Genomic DNA, 19,576 nt, shown 5'->3' with positions numbered 1-19,576 from the left:
CAGAGGACGGAGGCTTTGTGGGGAGCGGCAGCAAGCGTGGCGAGGCTGAGGAATGAGAAATAACAGAAAATGGCTGAGTGGAAGAGTTTGGGACGACACACAAGCTAAAATGGCAGCGTGGAGGAAGAGAGCGACGCAGGGTGAGAGATGGGAGATGCAGGGTGTGACACAGAAATGAGGAAAAAAAAAAAGGTACATAACACAATCAATCCAGGATCATCCATGATTTTATTCAACACTTATGTAAATGATGTTTCTTTACATAAATACTTGATTCGTTGTTAAAAAGAAAACGGTTGCATTTCATACGTTTTTTTAAGATTCAGATTTCAAGTTTTTAACTAAAATCAAATCCAGTACCCAGTCAGTATCTCCACATCCGGATACATGGTAAAAAAAAAAAAAACATTATCTTTTGAAGGTTGATTAAATAAATAAATAACATGACACTTCTTTCAAAACAAACTGCAGTAGTCTATAGCTTTCGTTAAGGTCAATGACTAATATTTTCGGATATGATTTTAAAAAACATTAATGTAATCGGTTATGAGATTATACTGCAACGTGCCGCCTCCCCTTTCAAATCTAGTGGGGGGATTTTTGGGATTTGTAATACAGGGTTCCTACATATTTTCTGTTTCAATATTCATTACTTTTCCCAAATCTTAATTTCTAGACTAGATTTGAAGATTGTGCTTGGGGTTTAATTGCATACAAGCTGATAGCAGCTGGCCAGCTAGGCTTCAGCACTCCTTAGTTGACAGTTGTTATTCACAACAACAAATATGATAATATGCGAAATGAGAGTGGCTGTACAACTACATAAATGTAATCAAGTGTAAGTTTCAAGACCTGGAAATGCTCAGTTTCATTCTCCAGGCTTCCCAGACCTGCGTAGGAACCCTGATGATCGCTCTGGGCTCTTCCTTCAGGTCTAGATCCACAGAAGCAGGACAGGATCTGAGTCCATGTCCTTCAGCTCCATCTTAAAACTCCTGTCTCCTGTCGTCCTCCAATCACACAGCTGCCCTCGTCTCTCTAACTAAACTCTACTGTCTACTTCCCCTGAAAAAAAAAACACTAATCTTGGAATATATTCTACAAAAAATAGCATTCCTCCACTGATAAAAAGGGCTGGTGCAATATACTTTTTTTTTAGAAAAAATGGGGTACGTCTGCTCTCTTAAAAAAACAACAAGTCCATATAATGGTCAACTACAGGTGCATTAATTGCAAAATAAGCAATATATCAACCTTATATCAGGAAGAGAAACAGAATCCACACACTATCAGGATGAAAGGAGAAATTACTCGTTCACTTAAGAATTTACTGACAGTGTGCGGACTCCGTTTCTCTTCTGGATATATCACAATATTCTTTGTACACTTGTTCCGCCTCAAAATGGAAATAAAACTGAAAAGTACCCATGGTACATGCTGTATAAACGACTTATTGCTTTAAATATTGGTACTTCTAGTACATAAGATCCACGATTCGGCTCCTCAGACTCGACAGAAACCTCCTGGGACGGCTTGTATGGTAGATCACAACACACTTCAGTTCCCTGCCACACCGAAGCTGGTCCGACCAAATCAGACTGAACATTCACACCCTGAGTCCACACACTTAACACACACCTATCAAAACTTAATAACATAGTGCATTTACACAGTGGGAATACTCCGTGGACAATAGTGAAAGCATTGGGACAGCAAACTGAAAGTAGCCATTTTTTCTGCTGACTAATCTACAATGTAATAAAGATTTCATCAAAAGATGAAAGCAAGGCAAAACAACAGACTGTTGGCTTTGGTTGGCCTCCTTGTTAAACCATTCGGGAAACGATGACACAAGCAAAAAACACCCGATTTAAGCTCACTGTCGAAATGCGTTCGGTATCAACTGCGGCTCTCCTTCCCTTCTCCCTCAGGTAGTAAATCAACACAGTTATCCAAAGACTGCAGCGGCCTGAACAGCAGAGCCGATGAACACGAGCAGCAGGAAAGCTCAGCACTGCTGCCAGCGGTTAGCTGTGACTCCTGCTTCACCCCTCGCTCCGCAGCCACAGAGGTGAACCTGCTATTTTGACTCCGATGCACAGCTGTCCAAACCTTTGTTCTGGGGGTTTTGTAACGTCTCAGCAAATGACACACTTCAGTCAGCCTCACATACACCGCTCTGCATCGTTTTGTCGATACTAGTGTCAGGGTTCGCATATTTTACATTTCAAAACTTTCTCCAGAACTTAATTTCCTGAATGCATTTGAAGATTTTGGTGGGTGTTCAATATGATTTATGCTGGGCAATACGTCTGTCAACTAGGCCATATCACTCATATTATTCTTCACCGTGAAAATCACAATATGTGAAGTGACAGTGAGTCTAAAGCTGCATAAAATGTGTCGCCATATGTGTCTAAATCACGATATTTCTCCGTAGTTTCCAGAGTATTTGTGTAATTCCATAATTATTACGTAAAAATCACTCAGTTCATGTTACGCACTTTTCCAGACCCACGTAGGAACCCTGCTTATCGGTTTCAGTCAGCCTCACTTACACTGGTGTGCGTCACTTCGCGATATTGGCATGCATTTTCCAATCCGCTGACCTTTGACCCCACGCCGCCCAGAAACAGTGGCAGCGCTGCTAAAATATATAAAAGCTGTCAGGCACCGGGACACAAACACGGCTCTCTCCTGCCGGGTGGAAGCGGGGGGGGGGGGGCTGTCACGACGTTATTCTCCACACATACTGACATGTTTACACTGGCTGATGATTTATGCGGCAGCGAGCATGCCACGTACCGCCGGAGCGTCTCTAACCTAAACACAACCCTCCACTGTGGCTGGCTTTGGCCCATGTATGGGGCGAGTGTTTACCCCGCGCCCATCAGTCTGACTGGTCCCAGGCAGAGCGGAGCCCTCGCCCCGGGTCTGAAACGGGACGGTGCCTGATGGGGAAACCAACAACCCCCTTAATCATCCTAACGAATGACAGCGGATTCCGGGAATGGATTTAACGCGGGGTCGTCCGCTCGCCGTTATCTCAAGCGCCACTTCGTCTTCCTCATTTACACCTGTACACATCTCTGGTTACCGTGCAGTGATAAAAGAGGATTCGCCTTGAGCACAAAATACCTAATATTCAATGGAATTAAACTGGCAGAGAGCTTGATAGAAGAGGATTAAAACCCCTTACTGTGCGTTCACACTGCGAGCAACACGCCACCGGAGGTCCATTCATTTCCTACAGAGCAGAGCGACCAGGGAAACTTTTCTGATGTGCGGACGCTCAGCAGGCCTGTTGGCAGAGGAAAGTTGGTCACAGCTTGTTTCCCTGCAGATGTGATTTTGTTTCAGTAACAAAAGTTCATTCCAGCCATTCAAAGCTTCCCAGTTCTCTACAGCTTTTATGTGAAAGACTCCAGGAATAAATGTTTGGAGATTAGTTGTAGCCATTGTTGGGTCGATGGTAAGCTCTGAGTCATTTTATTGGGGGGGGGGGGGTTTGTGTTAATTTCAAATTAATGCTATTTAATTCCTACTGTAGCTAGCTATGTTAACTCATCAAAACATTTCAGCGTAATGAAACGCAATACCACAGCAGCAAAAACTGCAATTTGCCTGTTCAAAAGTTAACAAGATCACAACATAGATGAAATCAGAGTCTCTGGCCCCGCCCACAATCAGTCACAACACAGCGACGCATCAACCGAGCTGCTTGCAGTGTGAACACATGCTCAGTCACTGGAACAAATGAAAACAGGCACCGGGATGAATTTAATGCAGAGTAGTCAACTGAAACGCTATCTCAAATTATCACTTTGTCCTGGGGAATCCTTGTTTAAACCCTGTACACATCCACGGCTACAGTGCAAAGATAAATGAGGATTCAATATGTACCTAATATTCAAAATACCTAATCTTCAATTCAATTCATCCCTACTTCTGCAGCCCATATTTGAACTCAAAAACACTCATTTACACTAAGTAAATCCCCAGTGAAAAGCACATCATAGCTATGTCATCTGCTTAAAATACTCAAAAACAAATTCCCAACAGTATATTATCCATAATATCTGGGTCCAGACAAGGCAACTTGGCATTAAAACGACGGAGGTCGAGATCACCATTGGTTATCACACTCCTCACGTGCTCAAATAAACTATTTCTCACTTATACAGGGCAGGAAACTGGCTTTTTGTTCACAGGCCCGCAGTGGCTTTCAGTCCCAAACTTGACCTACCACTCTCAATCAATCACTCTATTTCCTCCAAACAATTACCTCCTGTCATAGAAAACCCTCCTGCTCTCAGCCACACCTGAACAATATCTGGTTGGTGGCTGGTGTTAAAGTCCCCATCCTGATTATAATCCCCATCGCTAATAAGTATCGGTCAGTCTTTACTGGTTTGTAAATAGAGATTATTTTTAGGAATAGTCCGAATCTATGCTGACAAATGTGCCACAGTGCAACTTTGGCATTTTAGAGAGAGCTGTACTGAACGTTTAGGAATAGATATGAAGAGTTACGCTCCAAAATGAGCTGCCAGCTATTTCAAACATGTGACTACAAAGTGCTATTACATAATGAGTACAAAATGAAAACAAATTACGGTACGTTACGGTAGTTTTTATATATTGATATCGATAGCAGGTAACTTCAGTCCTTGGCTAGCAAAACAATAACACTTTTAAAGCATGGATCCTCTATTTCTATTTTAGAGGTAACTTCATGTTATGATTTTTAGTTCCAAAATGAATATATAGCATTTTGGAATTCAACTCTTCATAACTGCCCATAGAATTTGAATATATTTTCTATGTTGTCTCTGATGGCGTCTTTGGTTGCAACCACCATTTAAGCATCTTGTAGCCATCTTTAGCTACGTCTCCGTATTACATTCAAAAATAAATAACAAGTAGTCACTTTACTACATATCAATATGAGGTGCTCATTAAAAAAAAAAAAAAGATACTGTTGCAGGATAAACCAAACAAAATCAAAGAGGAATGACGGTGATGAAAGTGGTTTTTAGTGTGCAAAGTCGAGAAATGAACTCTCATTTCTCTGAGATGATTGCATGAATGAAATGAAAGGCAAGATGGTTCACCTCAAACTTAAACAATATATCTCCCAATATATTTTCCAAATCCAATTTTGATTCATTTCTCCTTCAGCAGCTTGAAGGTAGGAGAACAACCATGATTTCAAGTCATTGTTTCCCCTGTATTAATAAATAATTGAGTAAAATTAAACAAACCAAATATATATAGAATCAGTCCAAAAGGGTTAAACATAATCGCAATTTAAGTTTCTCTATGAATTTGTGCATCTTAAAGGCAATGAGCCTTCTTTCATCTTTTTTTAACAAATTTGTAAGAGCCCAAGTTGTGATGGAACAACACTGAGAGAAGGCAGCTGTCACCTCACCACTCTCTCGGCTCCAGCAGTTTGTCCAGAGCGACTCCAGAAACAAACTTCTCAATAGTCTTTTCTTTTTTTTTCTTTTTTTTTTTTACAAGGGCCCGTCTTTGTGGGAAACGAGTTAGCTGTTGAATTTAGCTGCCTGCTCCTTCTCAGCCTTCTCTTTGGCCTTTTCCTTCTCGATCAGCTTCTCCTCCTTCTGCAGCATCACCATGATGTCGGCCACCTGGGTGGTGGAGATGTCGATGTCCTCCTTGTCGATCAGTTCCACCACCTGGGAAAACACATGGCCAGTATAACTATATTTGAAGGGGGGGTCATTCTAAAACGAGATACCCTTGATTAGACACAAATTACAGTACTTTGTGAAGGATAATAGGTAACTTATCAAGATACTAAAATATGCACTTCAGTTTTCTTATCGCACTTACAAGATGCTGTAAAATAAAAGCATATTAACAATCAGGTAAAACAGATGGACGACTGCTGCTGACAAACTGACCAAACTATTACAGCATGGTGCGAGAGAAAACAAGTACGAAGTGAGTAAATAGCACATTACTAAACATAGATTGAAGTCATCAATAACTGCCTGTAGATCACTGCTCACCAGTTTCATTTTAAAATTATAAAGCAAAAACAGTAGTGGGGCGATAAAAGGTTTCCGTTTGCAAATTTGCTACTACCAACTATTCAATAAATTCAAAATTAAAGCAAAAATTAAAAAAAATTAAAAAAAATGAACCTATAAATGGCATTAAACCTCTATAAAGTATTACGTTTTATAAGTTATGAATTACCAGTAGCAACATTAGTTAACATACACTTGTTTAATTATGATCTAAAGTACTTAAGATGATCCTGAACTGGGTACTTAAACCCTTAAAATACACTGATAAATAAGCAAATCTGTTGAAACTTAACAAATGGAGATGTTGAGCAGGTGGATTATCATCTCTTGAATTTTTCATGACAACAGGAATTATATGTCACATGTTGTGCTGCCAAAAGAAACGCCGTCCCCCTTCCATGCAAGAGCGCCTTACCTTCTTCTCTTAAAAACACCTTTGACTCCAACGAGAGACATTTTTTTTTACAAACAATTAAAAAAACAAGAAAGACAATAAAAAAGAACTCAAAACAAGAAAGCCTTCTGGTATCTTCCGTCATCCTCTGGAACGTACTTTGATGACGTCGTCGATGTCGATCTTGCCGTCCTTGTTGTCGTCGAGCGCGTCGGCGATGCTCTGCAGCTTGTGCTCTGGAATGTTCTGGATCTGCCGCATGATGCCGATGAGCTCGTCGATGCTGATGAGGTTCTCCCTGAAGGTGTAGAACAGACTGCATACAGGGAACGGTTACTCGGTTTGACAGGACGTAAAATGGTGGAGAAGTCTGAGGGGTGGGGGAACTGTCCCGTCTCACTCGCATGCTGCATTCGAGGTTCCCAGATCACACCAATCAAACTGATTTTCATTCTTATTTGCTTCATGTTAAATTTCGGTCAGATTTGCTTCAACGATAATGCAGATAACTACAATCAAAGGACGGTTTCAATTGATTTGTTTTTAAAGCTTCTGGTAAATATTGCGTTTAAAGCTGCACTGGGCAATTTCGCATGCTGTTGGCTCCAAATAGCAAAACTGTAACAAAAAAAAAGTAAAAGTAACAGAATGGCAGTTCCAGATACCAACTGTTTGAAAAATTAGAATTTAAAAACCCAGAAAACAACATTGTGATGCTTTATACCAAAGGAAAGCAAAGAGACGAGAGAGGAAAAAATCTAACGTTGGTGAGTTTGGATTTTAAGTTCAGATTTCTCACCTCCTGTTGGTGGAGAAGTGTCCACACCAGACACCAGAAAGTCATTTGGGAAAATACAGCAAATCTACAGGGTCTCAATTAGTGGGTTATGATTTAGGCTGAATACGATGGATGCATTTTTACATAAAAATCTTGCCTCATGCAGCTTTAAATCAGAATGCTATGAAATTACTTATTTGATTAACCTCAATAAAGGTTAAGGAGTTACTCTAATAAACAAACATCCCTGACAAGTAGTTTAATACAGTTTGGATCTTAAATCCATCTTAAATCGTTCAAATCAAGCAATTTGAATTAGATCTTTGTTTTCAATGTTATTTCATTCATGAACGGGGCAAAAAAAGGGCGTTAAGTAAAATGAGTGCACAGCAACCAGTGGACAGCACCTCAGTGAAGGAGCAGCAATGGAAGCTAAAGCTGTGGACGAGGTGAAAGAAATGGCCGATCCTTTATGGCGGGATTTCAGCAGCTAATGGTCGACAACCCATAATGCAATGTTAGCATTTGGCAAGCAAGCAAATGGGGAGGCATTTTACCAGTTTATCTTACCTTTTGGCGTCACTATATTTATCAAAGAATAATCTGTAAAATTTTAAACGGATTAGGAACTGATTCTGAAAACGTAAAATATAAATTTATACACAAATCTTTTTTTTTTTTTTTTCTGGGAAACCTTTTGTTCCTGATTCTCTCTCCACCACCATTTTACAAAGAAGTGATGATAAAGATGACAATGATGAGGATGATGATAATGATGATGATGGTTACAAAAACAATCCATAACAACAACTGATTTGTAAATTGCAATCTACAAATTGCAATTACAATCCACATAATCTAATCTGAATTATGGAAATCTATGAAATGACTGTTACATATACAGTCGTATATCATGGAGAGTGAAGAAGACCATGATACATAGGCAACATTCTCAGAGAATTCAGATGAGCAATTTTGCCCACAACCAGGACAAGAATCTAATTAATTTTATCTAGACGTTATAGTATCGAGTAAATCTCTAAACTCAGCAGCCACTTTTACTATTTTACCAGCCAAGTAGACTGTTAGTAGAGAATAGGACCATTAAAGGATGGCTGGTTATTTGTCAAAGTGACTAGTAGAGTAGAAAAACTTAATGGAGACAGTAAAATTGACAATTTGGCTAGTGGCTTTTGTTAATTTTCCAATTTGCCAATTTATTCCTAATAACCCACTCCATTCTGCACCATCCATTTCCAATCCCCACCCTAGTTGCAGGCAATATTGCCCACCTCCACGGCGTGAGAAAGTTGCCGTTGCATCATTGCCTTTAAGAGGCTTCATGTCCCACAGTGACCAGCACACACACTACACACACTACACACACTACACACACTACACACACCACACACACTACACACACACTACAGCCTGTGGAATGGAGCAAAGCCATGAGAGGAATCAAAGCTGGGACATCAGGAGGCCTAACTGCTTTCTATAGTCTCGGCAATCAGACAGGAGTCAAAATGTGTTTGAAAATAATTCTGAGCGCTTTTTTTTTTTTTTTACATAATTGGAGTGTCAGATAGATGAGGTTTATTGCATCAGCACAACTCAGATAAAGTCATATATGTTATCTATCACAAGAAGAATGCTAAATTGACTTTCAAATGGAATAACCTTGGAATGAACTGAAACCCCACCCATCTGGTACTCCCAGTAAGTTAAAACAAACACTAAGAATTATTTGCAAGTGAAGAGTTTCATTCCAAAATGAGATGTCCACCATTTTAAAACGGTGACACCAACTCTTAGAAGACTTACTAAACTTAGCAAGGATAATTTTTTTTAATCATTTGCTAACTGAAGGCTGTTGCTGTAAGTACAGTAACACATTAGATGATCAAATATTAACATTGAACATTTCTTAAAAAATGGATATATAGCATTTTTGAATGAACCCCTTCAAATACTATCCTGACGCTGTCTGAAAGCGACGTTTCCCTGAGGCAGTTCTGATGAAAACAATGAGATTTTTAGCTCTTACCCGACAGGTGGGGAGGTGCCGCTGTCCATTTGCCCGTCCAGGACGACCTTGTCCTTCTCCAGCTCCCCGATGATCTTGTCGATGCGACCGATCATACGGTTGACTCTCTTGGAGAGCCGCTGGCTGGCCTTGGACTCCTCCACTGCCTTCTCCTGGCCGCTCTTAGAAAGCTCCTTCTTTATCTCCTCCAGATCCTGGGAAACACATGAACACACAAATATGTCCAATAGCACATACACACACACACACACACAAAGCACAGAAGCAATAATTCACACTTGCATTTATACAAAAACACAGGCTTGCAGAAGCAGTCACATACTGCATTACAAACTTGTCCCTTTTAAGACAAATCCCTAAGAAACCTTTGATTTGAATGCTAATAACTCTTGTCTCTCTACAGTAATGACGAGTGTGTAACAGGCACCTCGTTGTATTCCTGGACGTCGTCCTTCAGCTCTTCCAGCTCCTCTTTCTCCAGAGTCAGCAGCCTCCGTTGCTCCTTCAGCTTCGAGCAGGCGTCGCTCAACATGTCAATCTCCTCTTTGGTGATCTCCTCGCCCTGCAAGAGACACAGACGATTGAACGCACTTTCTTTTTTTCCAAAATGTCACAAATTAAATCCACTATTTGGAAAAAGTGGCACCTGCTCTTCTAAAATGATTCATAGCACAACATTTTTTAACACAAGTCCTTACTAGTAGACAAAATAATAACCCTTTTACAGACTGGATCCTCTATATTTTAGAGATTCTGAATGATTAAAAAGGGGAATTTCAAGGGAGTATTTATCCCCTAAAATGGATATACAAGTATTATGGAAATGCACTCTAATCACTCCAAAAAGTAGGTAAAACCTGTGTTTCTTAGCACTTAGCAAGTACCACATACATATAATGTGAACCCACACAGGAGACTCTGAATACAAAAAAGGGGTAAAAGAGGGAGGCTGGAGAGTCTAATGGGTGGAAACTTCTACCCATAACCCATTAACATGAACACATGATGATGGGAGGGAACGCTGCAGAACTACAAGGCTGTTAGTGAGGAGAGGAAAGGTTCAACACAGTGACTGACACCACCTGAAGGAGTGACAAGGAAAGAAGAGGAGACATGACATGGGCCAAACAGCATCTGTTGGCATTTGTTTTAACCTACTTGGAGCACCAGATGAGTGGGGTTTACCACAGTAAGCAAGGTGGGAATTTATCACCAGATACTGCTGGAAAATTTTGACAGCGGCTGCTCAGTTTGTCTACTCTATTGGCACGTAACCATCATTTGGAGGTCATTTTCTATTCTAAAAAATCTAGTTGGCTGGTAAAACAGTGAAAGTGGATGGCAAGTTTTGGGGCTTATGATGGACTTGTCTGCACTCTTTGCCGTAATTTACCTTCTCTGGTGTTCATACCAGTTAACATCACATTAAGAAAAAGCTGAATATGAGCATCAGTCCAGACTGTGGTTTGCCCTCACTTCATTTTGTTCTGCTAGGCTTTCCAAGCATGAGGAACTACTGGCTATCAGATGTCAATATCTGTCTCTTTAGACGCATAATCCCTTGAGTTTTTGGATTGTTTCCTTTAGTCGGTTCAGATTACATTCTCACTCCTAACAAACTGCACCGCAGTCTTGGAAGAGGGCCGAAATTCGCATTTTCAGGCGTCTCTGTGCCGTTATTTGGTGCCACCTGAATTCGAATAGCATTGTTCTCACAAAATGAACCAAACTGAAGGAGTAAACACTCCAGAGTTCAAATAAACAACTCCAAACATGCTACATGTCAGATTAGTTCTCACACTCAAACTCATTTTCCAATGTTTTTTTTTTGTTATATTTTCTGACACTTCTCTTATTGTCCTATGTGGCAAACCTCACCCCTCTGGTAGTCCAAGGAAGTTAAAACAAACGCCAGAAATATTTGCAAGTACTATTTGACCCACATCTGGGTCCATGGGCGCTTAGAGACCAGATATGTGTGGGGATAAACGGGTGTGGATGTGAGGGTCAGTCAGGAGGAGACATCGTTAAACCTAACCTGGATGCGTAGGAACATCTGCCACTGTTCAAACTGTACGGCACGAAAGAGGAAGTGGCAAAATGATTGGTGGAAACAGGTGAGACAACAAGGCAAGACAGACAAACGAGTCCACACAAAAACACCTGACATAACTGGCCACTGGGAATAAGAGTAAATTAAATGATTTGTGACATAGATTTAATTTCCATTTCATTATTTCTTTGGTATATTAGTTCAGAAGCCAATGACAAGATTGAACCAATTAAAATAAGATTAGCTTCATTAATGCCCGAGATCAACTGGGCGATGGAGATCCATATAAGACTAAATGGAGAGCAGAGTAAAAATATACTCAAAGATATGATTAAATGTACCACAGTATATAAATAAAAATAAAATGCAAAAAATATTAAAAAGGGTAGCGCATCTCTCCGGTGCTAATAAAGTTAAAGAATTCTCATCATGACGGCTCTTGACAGATTCAGAGCACCAATTTTTTTGTTCCAGACACATTTTCAAGATACTGGAACTCATAGAAAACAATAGAAATAGATACAATTTCGTAGCGAGTGTAAAGCATTTAGTAAACTACAGATTACAGCGAGCGTGTGTTTTCTGACATTTACCTTGGTTGCATCCAGGACCGGCGCCGTGTCCCTCAGCGTCTCTGAATGGACGGACGCGGCAACGGTGGACAGCACCGGCTCCGCATCCGCCGGGTTCCGCTTCTCTGTATCAAGCTCCAACTCTTCCTCCTGTAGAAGACAGTGGAGGGGGAAAACATCGAGTACACAGTAAGAGTCTTATACTCTGTAGTAGGCAGCAGACAGTTTAAAGGCTGTGGGAGAGTCTTTACCCTGGCAGCCTTCTCTGCAGCGTCAGCCAGCCGCTCCATCTCCCTGTCCTTGTTGTCCTGGCGTATGGCCGCCTCCTCCTGCAGCGTCGTCTCCAGCTTGGTCTTGTTGTCCACTTTGGAGAGCTCCATCTCCGCCACCATCATCTGGGCCTCCTTCGTCTGGAGAGGGGAGGGGAGAGTAGGAAATTATCCACCCAAAGCAAGAAAGTAGCACTGGACATCATCTCAAGTATGAAAACAATAGGCTTAGCACTGATTCTTTTTTTAAATACTAACCCTAAATAGCTTTGTCCCGATAAACAAAATTTCGATACAACTTCAATACCGTTGCAAAAGATTTAATTCAATATTGAATTTTATAAATGTTCGACGCTTTCACCAAATGAGTTCTGCAAGCTGAATTTCAATTTCAATGTCACCACCAGAGGGCGTAAACATGTGGACTGGAATAACAAGAAGGATTGGAATAGACAGAGTTGCAGTCTGACTCTTGACAGTGGACTGCAGCAGTCAGCGCAAAATTCAAATGAGTCCAACAGCTGAAACCAGCAACAGCGTCAAACAATCCATCATGTATTGAACTGAATCCCAGTTCACCTAAACTGGTTGACAAACTGGAGCCAGGAGCCAAATATAGAACTATTTCACAAAGCTGTCCAAATCACGTGTAGGAACACATGGCTTTATGGTTTTTCTTGTTTGCTGTTGTTGAATTTTTAGATTTTAAACTTAGTTTTGGTATCAAAGTCAAATTCTGGTATTGTGACAACACAAAAAATCCCAATTAACCCTAATCCTAACAGCTAGAAGATTTTCAATGTCTCACACACATCAAAATGCCCACCCAGCTAAGACACACTTTTAAATATGATAGTATACACACAACTGCTCATGCAAAATAACATATGTGCAAATAACATATGTTCTTGCTTCTAAATATCAAGGAACACTGAGTTAGTGTGTCACTACATACACCAAGGACAAGTTCATCATTTATTTTAGTTTTCAATTCTTCTTAAATCACTTTTACTAGTTTTTATATACTTTTACTGGTCTTGTTTTCATGCCCTTTTCTGAAGCACATCTGCTTTTACGTAAATGCAATATAAATAAAGTTTGTTATTATTATATCTACTATATATAATTTCATCATGGACGACAGAGAAGCCCCATATCCCACCAGCCTGCCTACATACCACTATCTCAGGAAGCGTCTGCAGCGTGGTCTTCAGCTGGTCGGCGGGGGACAGGGTGTCGGGGAGGAACATGGCCCGGGACAGGAGCAGCAGGGAGGTGGGGATGTGCTGGTTCAGGTGCAGCTCCAACCACTGACCAGGAGGAACATATCACAGATGTTATGATAGATATGATATGATAAATCAGATCACATATATGATGCAACATGAAGACATTAAGAATCTCCATAAACCTCCACAACCTTGACAGTTTTTATTAAACCGTCAAGGTTGTGGAGGTTTATGGAGATTCTTAACGTCTTCATGTTTGAGTTTGAGTTTCCATAACCTCAATAAATATGGAGATGGTTAGATAGGGTTAGATCGATCGATCGATCAATTTGCCAATATTGTTGTTACTAACTATCAGATATCGTCCACCGAGGATATGATGGAGGTTTCTCCCTGGCCACAGCTACAGAAAAACAATTTGTAAAACCTGCAATGAAATTTTATTTTCTTTGATTGTTTTATTTTTTGATTTAATTATATGATGTTTTTTGTAAATTAATTCTTCAAGGCAGTAAATGGGTTTTCATCATTGCACACGTGAGGTGGGTCACCCTGCTTTAAATACCTGCTGACCTTAAAAAAATGTCATTAGAATTGGTTTTAATGGACAGTTTTAGTGTCCCATGATGATCTAAATGCTGTTTCAGTGGATTTTCCACCCTGCCAGTAATAAAATTCTGAGGGAAATATTGAATACATGTCCTTTAAAGAGATTGAACATTGGTTCAAAATATCAGCTATCGGCAGCTCCAAGACGAAAATATGATTATGGACCTTCAAAAACCCATATCAGTCAAACCTAATGGATCAATCAAATTTAGTCAATCAAATCCAGTCAATGTCATTTTACATGGAAGCATTGGAACAAGATTGAGACACCAAAAAAAAATGGGACAAATATTGGACATCATAGGTAAGTGAAACCACACGGAGGAAAGACTTGATCTGTATTTTGGTTATTGCTGTTCAGCAATATTACTAGAATGACACATAAATTCAGTAACTAAGGGGAAAATGGATATGTGTAATCCTGAAAATGGTCTGTCCCTTGTTGTCGTTACCTGGACGAGCTGCTCTCTCAGCCGGTCCTCTGTGACTCCCAGTGACCTCATCCCTCTGACGCGACACGCAGCCTGGACCTCGGTCACGTTCAGACTCTCCACCCCCTCCTCCGCTATCAGCTGGAACGGCACAGCACAGATTTAACATCAAGCTTCAGAGGGTCCATTCACTTCCATTTCAGCCATTTCAAAATGTAAACAGGAAGCAAAATAATATGATGATGATAAATGTATATTTTCTCTTATGTATATGACAACCTATTATGGTCAAAATATTGCTAAAATACTGTATTTTCCATATTTTATTTTGGAAATAATAATAATGGAAAGAATATTGTACCTATCATCTCTGATAAATGTACCTTTTTAATTATGCAAGTGCAGCTGTTTGAACATTTTAATTTTTTCAAAAGATTAGGATAAACGCCGTCATTTTTCAATGGGACAACAACCAGCACAGTAAAAAAGCACCACACGGCGGCGGACCTTGTCATCGGCGCGGATGGCCCTCAGCTTCATGATGAGCTGGAAGCGGAGGAAGTTGTTGGTCCCGATGGACTGGAGCTCCAGCAGACGGCACAGCGCCACCAGCTGGGGTCGGGTCAGGTTGTCCAGGGTCAGCTCATCCTCAAACAGCTTGGAGAACCGGATGATCTGCTCATTACTGGGACGCTCCCCAGAGTCCCGGATCTACAAGGGTGAACAAATTATGACTTTTATCTGCCGAAATCACAAAGTGGGGCTGCAACAGAAAAGAGCGTCCCATCCCCTCTAACTAAGACCACGTAGACTCGTCCTGTTTGAAACTGGTGTGGTCTCTTCTCCGCCCACAGAAAGAGACAAATCGAAACCTGAGAGCGAAATACAAACTGTCTCCTAAACAGCAGTGAGCAGCGCCCCGTCCAGAGAAAGCTGGACTCACCAACATTGGATCTTTCGCTTCTCTTCTCTCTTTTATATAAAGCATCACAGACCGGCCGGTTGGTAAACGTGAGTTTGCTGTGTGCAGTTTACTGATGTCATGTTACAAGATTTCTGGGTATTGGAGTAAACTTCAGTTACCTCTCGCTGCTATTTGGGGCTGCAAATGTGCAAAACTGTCTAGCCTTAGGTTACTGAAATGAGTAATCCCAGGTCACAGACACTTTCCCTACAATGATTTGGTTGTCTGAAACTAAACAAAGTGAAAACACATATTCAATCATGTGAAGACATTGGACGAATCCACTTTGATATTAAAGCTTTATAAACAATAATTTAAGCCTATTCTTCTGCCGTACTTATTCTAAGTCTCAATGGATACGAGTGTCATTTAAATGCCTAAAATTTTAACCTAAGTGTTAAAAAGTAGAACCTCATCTTTTTACAAATTGTGGCCTAATTCTTTCAACCGTTTCCTGTCAAATACACCCAATTCAAGACTGACCAACTACTGACATTTCATTCTTTTTTCCACCAACAGAGGGTAGTACTCCGCCTGTTTTCCCTCATTACGTGATGATGTGTGTCACCAACCTTCTGGAAGAAGGTGGAGAACTCCTCCGTCACGTTGCCTTTGGCAGCCTTGTTCCGCAGAGCGATCTCCTCCACGGTGTCCTGGAGGAACTTGGCCATCTCCAGTTTGACCCGCAGTTCCTTCTTCAACCTCTCCTCCTACAACAACAGATTACACATGAAATGTTGCGTTAAAATATTCCCGATAATTCCCAATAAACAAATAATACACATTCTTCATATTAAATGTAATAAATGAATGAGATATTACTGTACTGTACTGCACAGTCAAATGATGACAGGTGAAATCAATGAAATTCTTCAATCTTTTACATGAGGTCTAAGTGTCAGTATGGATTGTAAATTTATTAATATGTCTGCACCAACACCACCAAGATAGGTTCCTGGACTTGATGGATAAAGGGACTCTGATTAAAACAGCAGAGTATAAAAGAAAAATATAAACAAAGAAGAGAACAACATTACATAATACTGAGCAGTGAGCTGTGGGGGTCAAAGTTACAACACAAAGGTCCAGGTTAGAAACAGCAGGTCAGGGATCCTGTTATATCTATGGTAAGGATTAGGCTTTAAATAGGATCAACCCTCGTCAGAAGGAGACGGCAACAGGATCACCATATATAAACTTTCCTTGTATGAACTTTCACCTAGGATCCATCAGCTTCCTAGGTGTTATGTTATCCATGTTACGGGTGGGGATACTTGCTAAAAAACACAAGTTCTCATTGATATTGCAATATGAGAGACTGCAATATTTATGCTGCAAACGCTGCAATATTGGCAAAAATTATTTATGAATATCAATGGAAAGCCTAATGGGAGATATTGTCAAATCAACAGACAATGTAGACTTACATTGCAAGTCATATCGCAACCACAACAACAGTAAAAATATTCGCAGTAGTGATGTCATGTATTCTGTCCATATCATGCAGCTTTAGTTCAAACGAGATGCCCGACTCTATTTACCTTCTTGGTCTGTGTCTCGAAGGTGGACGGCAGCATGTTGGGGAAGAGTTTCAGCGCTATAGGAAGGAGGAACTCCATGAAGGGGACGATGATGAACACCAGGAAGGGAAGCAGCCTGAAGACGTCCGCGCACGTTCTGAGGAACTGGGGAGGAGATTTTGAAAGGCTGGAAATTAGCATTGATTGATTAAAAACTTCTGATGAGGAAAATCACAGACGGAGAGAGTGAAGACGTGTGTGTGCATGTCCTGAGGAAATGGGGAGATCATTTCAAATGCCTGGAATTAGCAGTGACAAACTGTGTACTTGGTACATAATCATTAAATTAAAGCATCTTAGAAGAAAATATTTCAATAACTACGCTAGTGTCTGCATCTCTCTGGCTTTTCTTTCCTTCTACTTTTCCTTTTTTTTGCTCTAGTATTTTTATTAATATTTTTTTTAATATCACAAAAAAATTATAATATAAACAAAACAAGTAGCATTAAAGTTAAAATTAAAAAAAGAACAAACCGATACAATATAGATACATAAAATAAATATATGTATATAAAAATACATCAGCCAGATGGGCAATCCACAGAATTCAAGAGTCTCTCTGGCTTTTCGACACTGAAGATGTCTTTGCAGAACATGCACTGCAGGCTTTTCTCTGTATATTCAACCAATGCAGTACCACTCATCTCCACTGGGCTGTAGTTGGTGCGTGCCTCCAGCAGAGAGCAGCAGTGGGGGAGAACAGCCAACAGACAACAGTAAAAATTTCCCCTCATCTCCCTCCCTTTGTCTCTTTGCACAATCACCCCACTCAATCCCTTCTAATAGCGGTTTGAGCAGTCAGCACTTTTGACCCTGCGGCCATACATCTCCAAAGCAACAGAAACCTCCTAATTCACTGGTTTGTTAGTTGCATGGTGCTACGGACCAAAGTGAACATTCTGCCTCACAAGGCTCACAAACCTGTTCACCTGAGCCAATAGGGAGCGCGTTTGTTAAGCTCAGACCTGAACAATCCTCAAAGTATATAAGGACCAGGCCAGTACTAGTCATTGTACCGCTGTCTAACTGTGGCTTGCTGACCGTCAACAGACACAATCAACCAACCAGCCATCTACAGAGACGCCCCAGGGGGGAGAAGGGCAAAACACGAGTCCCTCTTTCTCCCCTCTCTCCACCTGCATGTCACTGGACCAGCGAGGGTGAAGGATTTAGGCCAGCATGAGTGAAAAGGCCTTTGTCCGCAGTCCCATTGACATGTATATCATCTCCCACAGCTCTACATCAAAGAAGAGGGGGGTGGTGGGGTGGGGTGGGTGGGTTGACAGATTAAAATAGAAGGACCCTTGAGCGGAGGCCGGAGTAAGAAAGTGAATGTGAAAAGAGGGGGGGATTAAGGAGGCAGTGCCAGCGCAGGTTAGATGAATGGGGTGTAGATGGGATGGGGACATGCGCTCGGAGGGAGTCAGCTGCATTTGAAAAGGTGCAGATGGGCTAGTAGTGTGGCTTTAATGGGGGGCAAACAGTGGCCATCATCAGCACTGACCAGCAGCACCACTAGTAGGGTTGGCATGAGGCTTTACTTTCCTTTTTCTACAGCACATAGCCATTCAGCTCAGAATACTGAATACTGAACATATCTATGCACCAATACAACTGAGACAGATTCCTGTACATTTATTGTATTTATAAGGGGATTCAAATTGTGATTCTGACTTGAGTGATACATATAGAGTGGAAACACTGAATTCCATAAGTAAATTCCCCATAGGGAATTTGATTATTAGCCATAACGTTTTACCAGTGTAAGGTAGACATACCATGAGCTATTAGCTTGTGAAAAAACTATATAGGCTGCTGTAGAAGCCATCAGTCAATCTGATTTCAACTTTGTTGCTAAGAAATCATGTTTTATTCCAGAGTTCCTGGTAAAATACTACGCCACCCACAAGCTTCAGCGAGTTCCCACCAATCAGAAAGGTTGCCGTTACCATAGAAACATCAGCTGCTCCAAAGCTGCGCATGGTTGATAGCCAGACGAGAGTGAAGAAACATTAGTCTGCTAGCAACCGGTGACTGTCACCGCTCCACCATGATTTAACTGTCAGACATGATGTCTTTTTTAAGGAGAAGGAGAAGAAAATCATTCCAAATCAGTAATCACTATTGTATTATTATAGTATTATTATTGTGGAATGAGTAGTTTGTTCCCTCTTAAAAACGTTATGTACACAGTTTTGTACCCTTGCCATTTTTCCCATTTAGTTGTCTGAATCTATTGCTGTAAGTGATTCATCCTGTAGCCGGTTGGTTCGGTTAAAAGCTTAAAACGTTTTATATTACATTACATTACATTATGTCATTTAGCAGACGCTTTTATCCAAAGCGACTTACATTAAGTACATTTTGTCAACAGTAGTCAAACCGACCGTACATCACAGTCTTCATCAGCTAAGCCTTTAATAGGAATAAGTAGCATTCATATAATCAGTTTTGTTTTGTGTTTTTTAGAGAGTAGAAGGGGGAGGAGATCCGTACATGATAGATAGGGTTAATGCACCCCACTTGCATATATGGTCTGAAATGTCTATAGAGAAAATGAATGGTAAATTTACTTATGGAACCAGGGCCAC

General features: G+C 40.7%; 1 protein-coding gene across 4 annotated transcripts in view; it reads right to left on the bottom strand.

Annotated features, from left to right (window-relative positions):
• Window positions 1-209: 209 nt before the first annotated feature.
• Window positions 210-19,576, bottom strand: part of letm1 (leucine zipper-EF-hand containing transmembrane protein 1) — a 30,397-nt gene continuing 11,030 nt past the window's right edge. For 2 of the 4 annotated variants that reach the window (XM_071921710.2, XM_078289416.1), the window contains exons 4-14: window positions 16,947-17,090; window positions 15,978-16,115; window positions 14,949-15,152; window positions 14,463-14,582; window positions 13,351-13,482; window positions 12,155-12,313; window positions 11,925-12,053; window positions 9,706-9,840; window positions 9,279-9,472; window positions 6,613-6,769; window positions 210-5,702 (exon numbers count right to left, since the gene is read on the bottom strand). In XM_071921710.2, coding sequence (XP_071777811.1) covers window positions 5,550-5,702; window positions 6,613-6,769; window positions 9,279-9,472; window positions 9,706-9,840; window positions 11,925-12,053; window positions 12,155-12,313; window positions 13,351-13,482; window positions 14,463-14,582; window positions 14,949-15,152; window positions 15,978-16,115; window positions 16,947-17,090 — 1,665 coding nt within the window. In that variant the 3' untranslated portion in view covers window positions 210-5,549. The remainder of the gene's footprint in view (window positions 5,703-6,612; window positions 6,770-9,278; window positions 9,473-9,705; window positions 9,841-11,924; window positions 12,054-12,154; window positions 12,314-13,350; window positions 13,483-14,462; window positions 14,583-14,948; window positions 15,153-15,977; window positions 16,116-16,946; window positions 17,091-19,576) is intronic. The other 2 variants (XM_078289417.1, XM_078289418.1) reach the window with 1 other exon arrangement.

Source organism: Centroberyx gerrardi, chromosome 17 (assembly GCF_048128805.1).
Source record: "Centroberyx gerrardi isolate f3 chromosome 17, fCenGer3.hap1.cur.20231027, whole genome shotgun sequence".
NCBI lineage: Eukaryota > Metazoa > Chordata > Actinopteri > Beryciformes > Berycidae > Centroberyx > Centroberyx gerrardi.
Note: the sequence above shows the minus strand (reverse complement) of the source record. Positions and strands in the feature narration are given on the sequence as shown.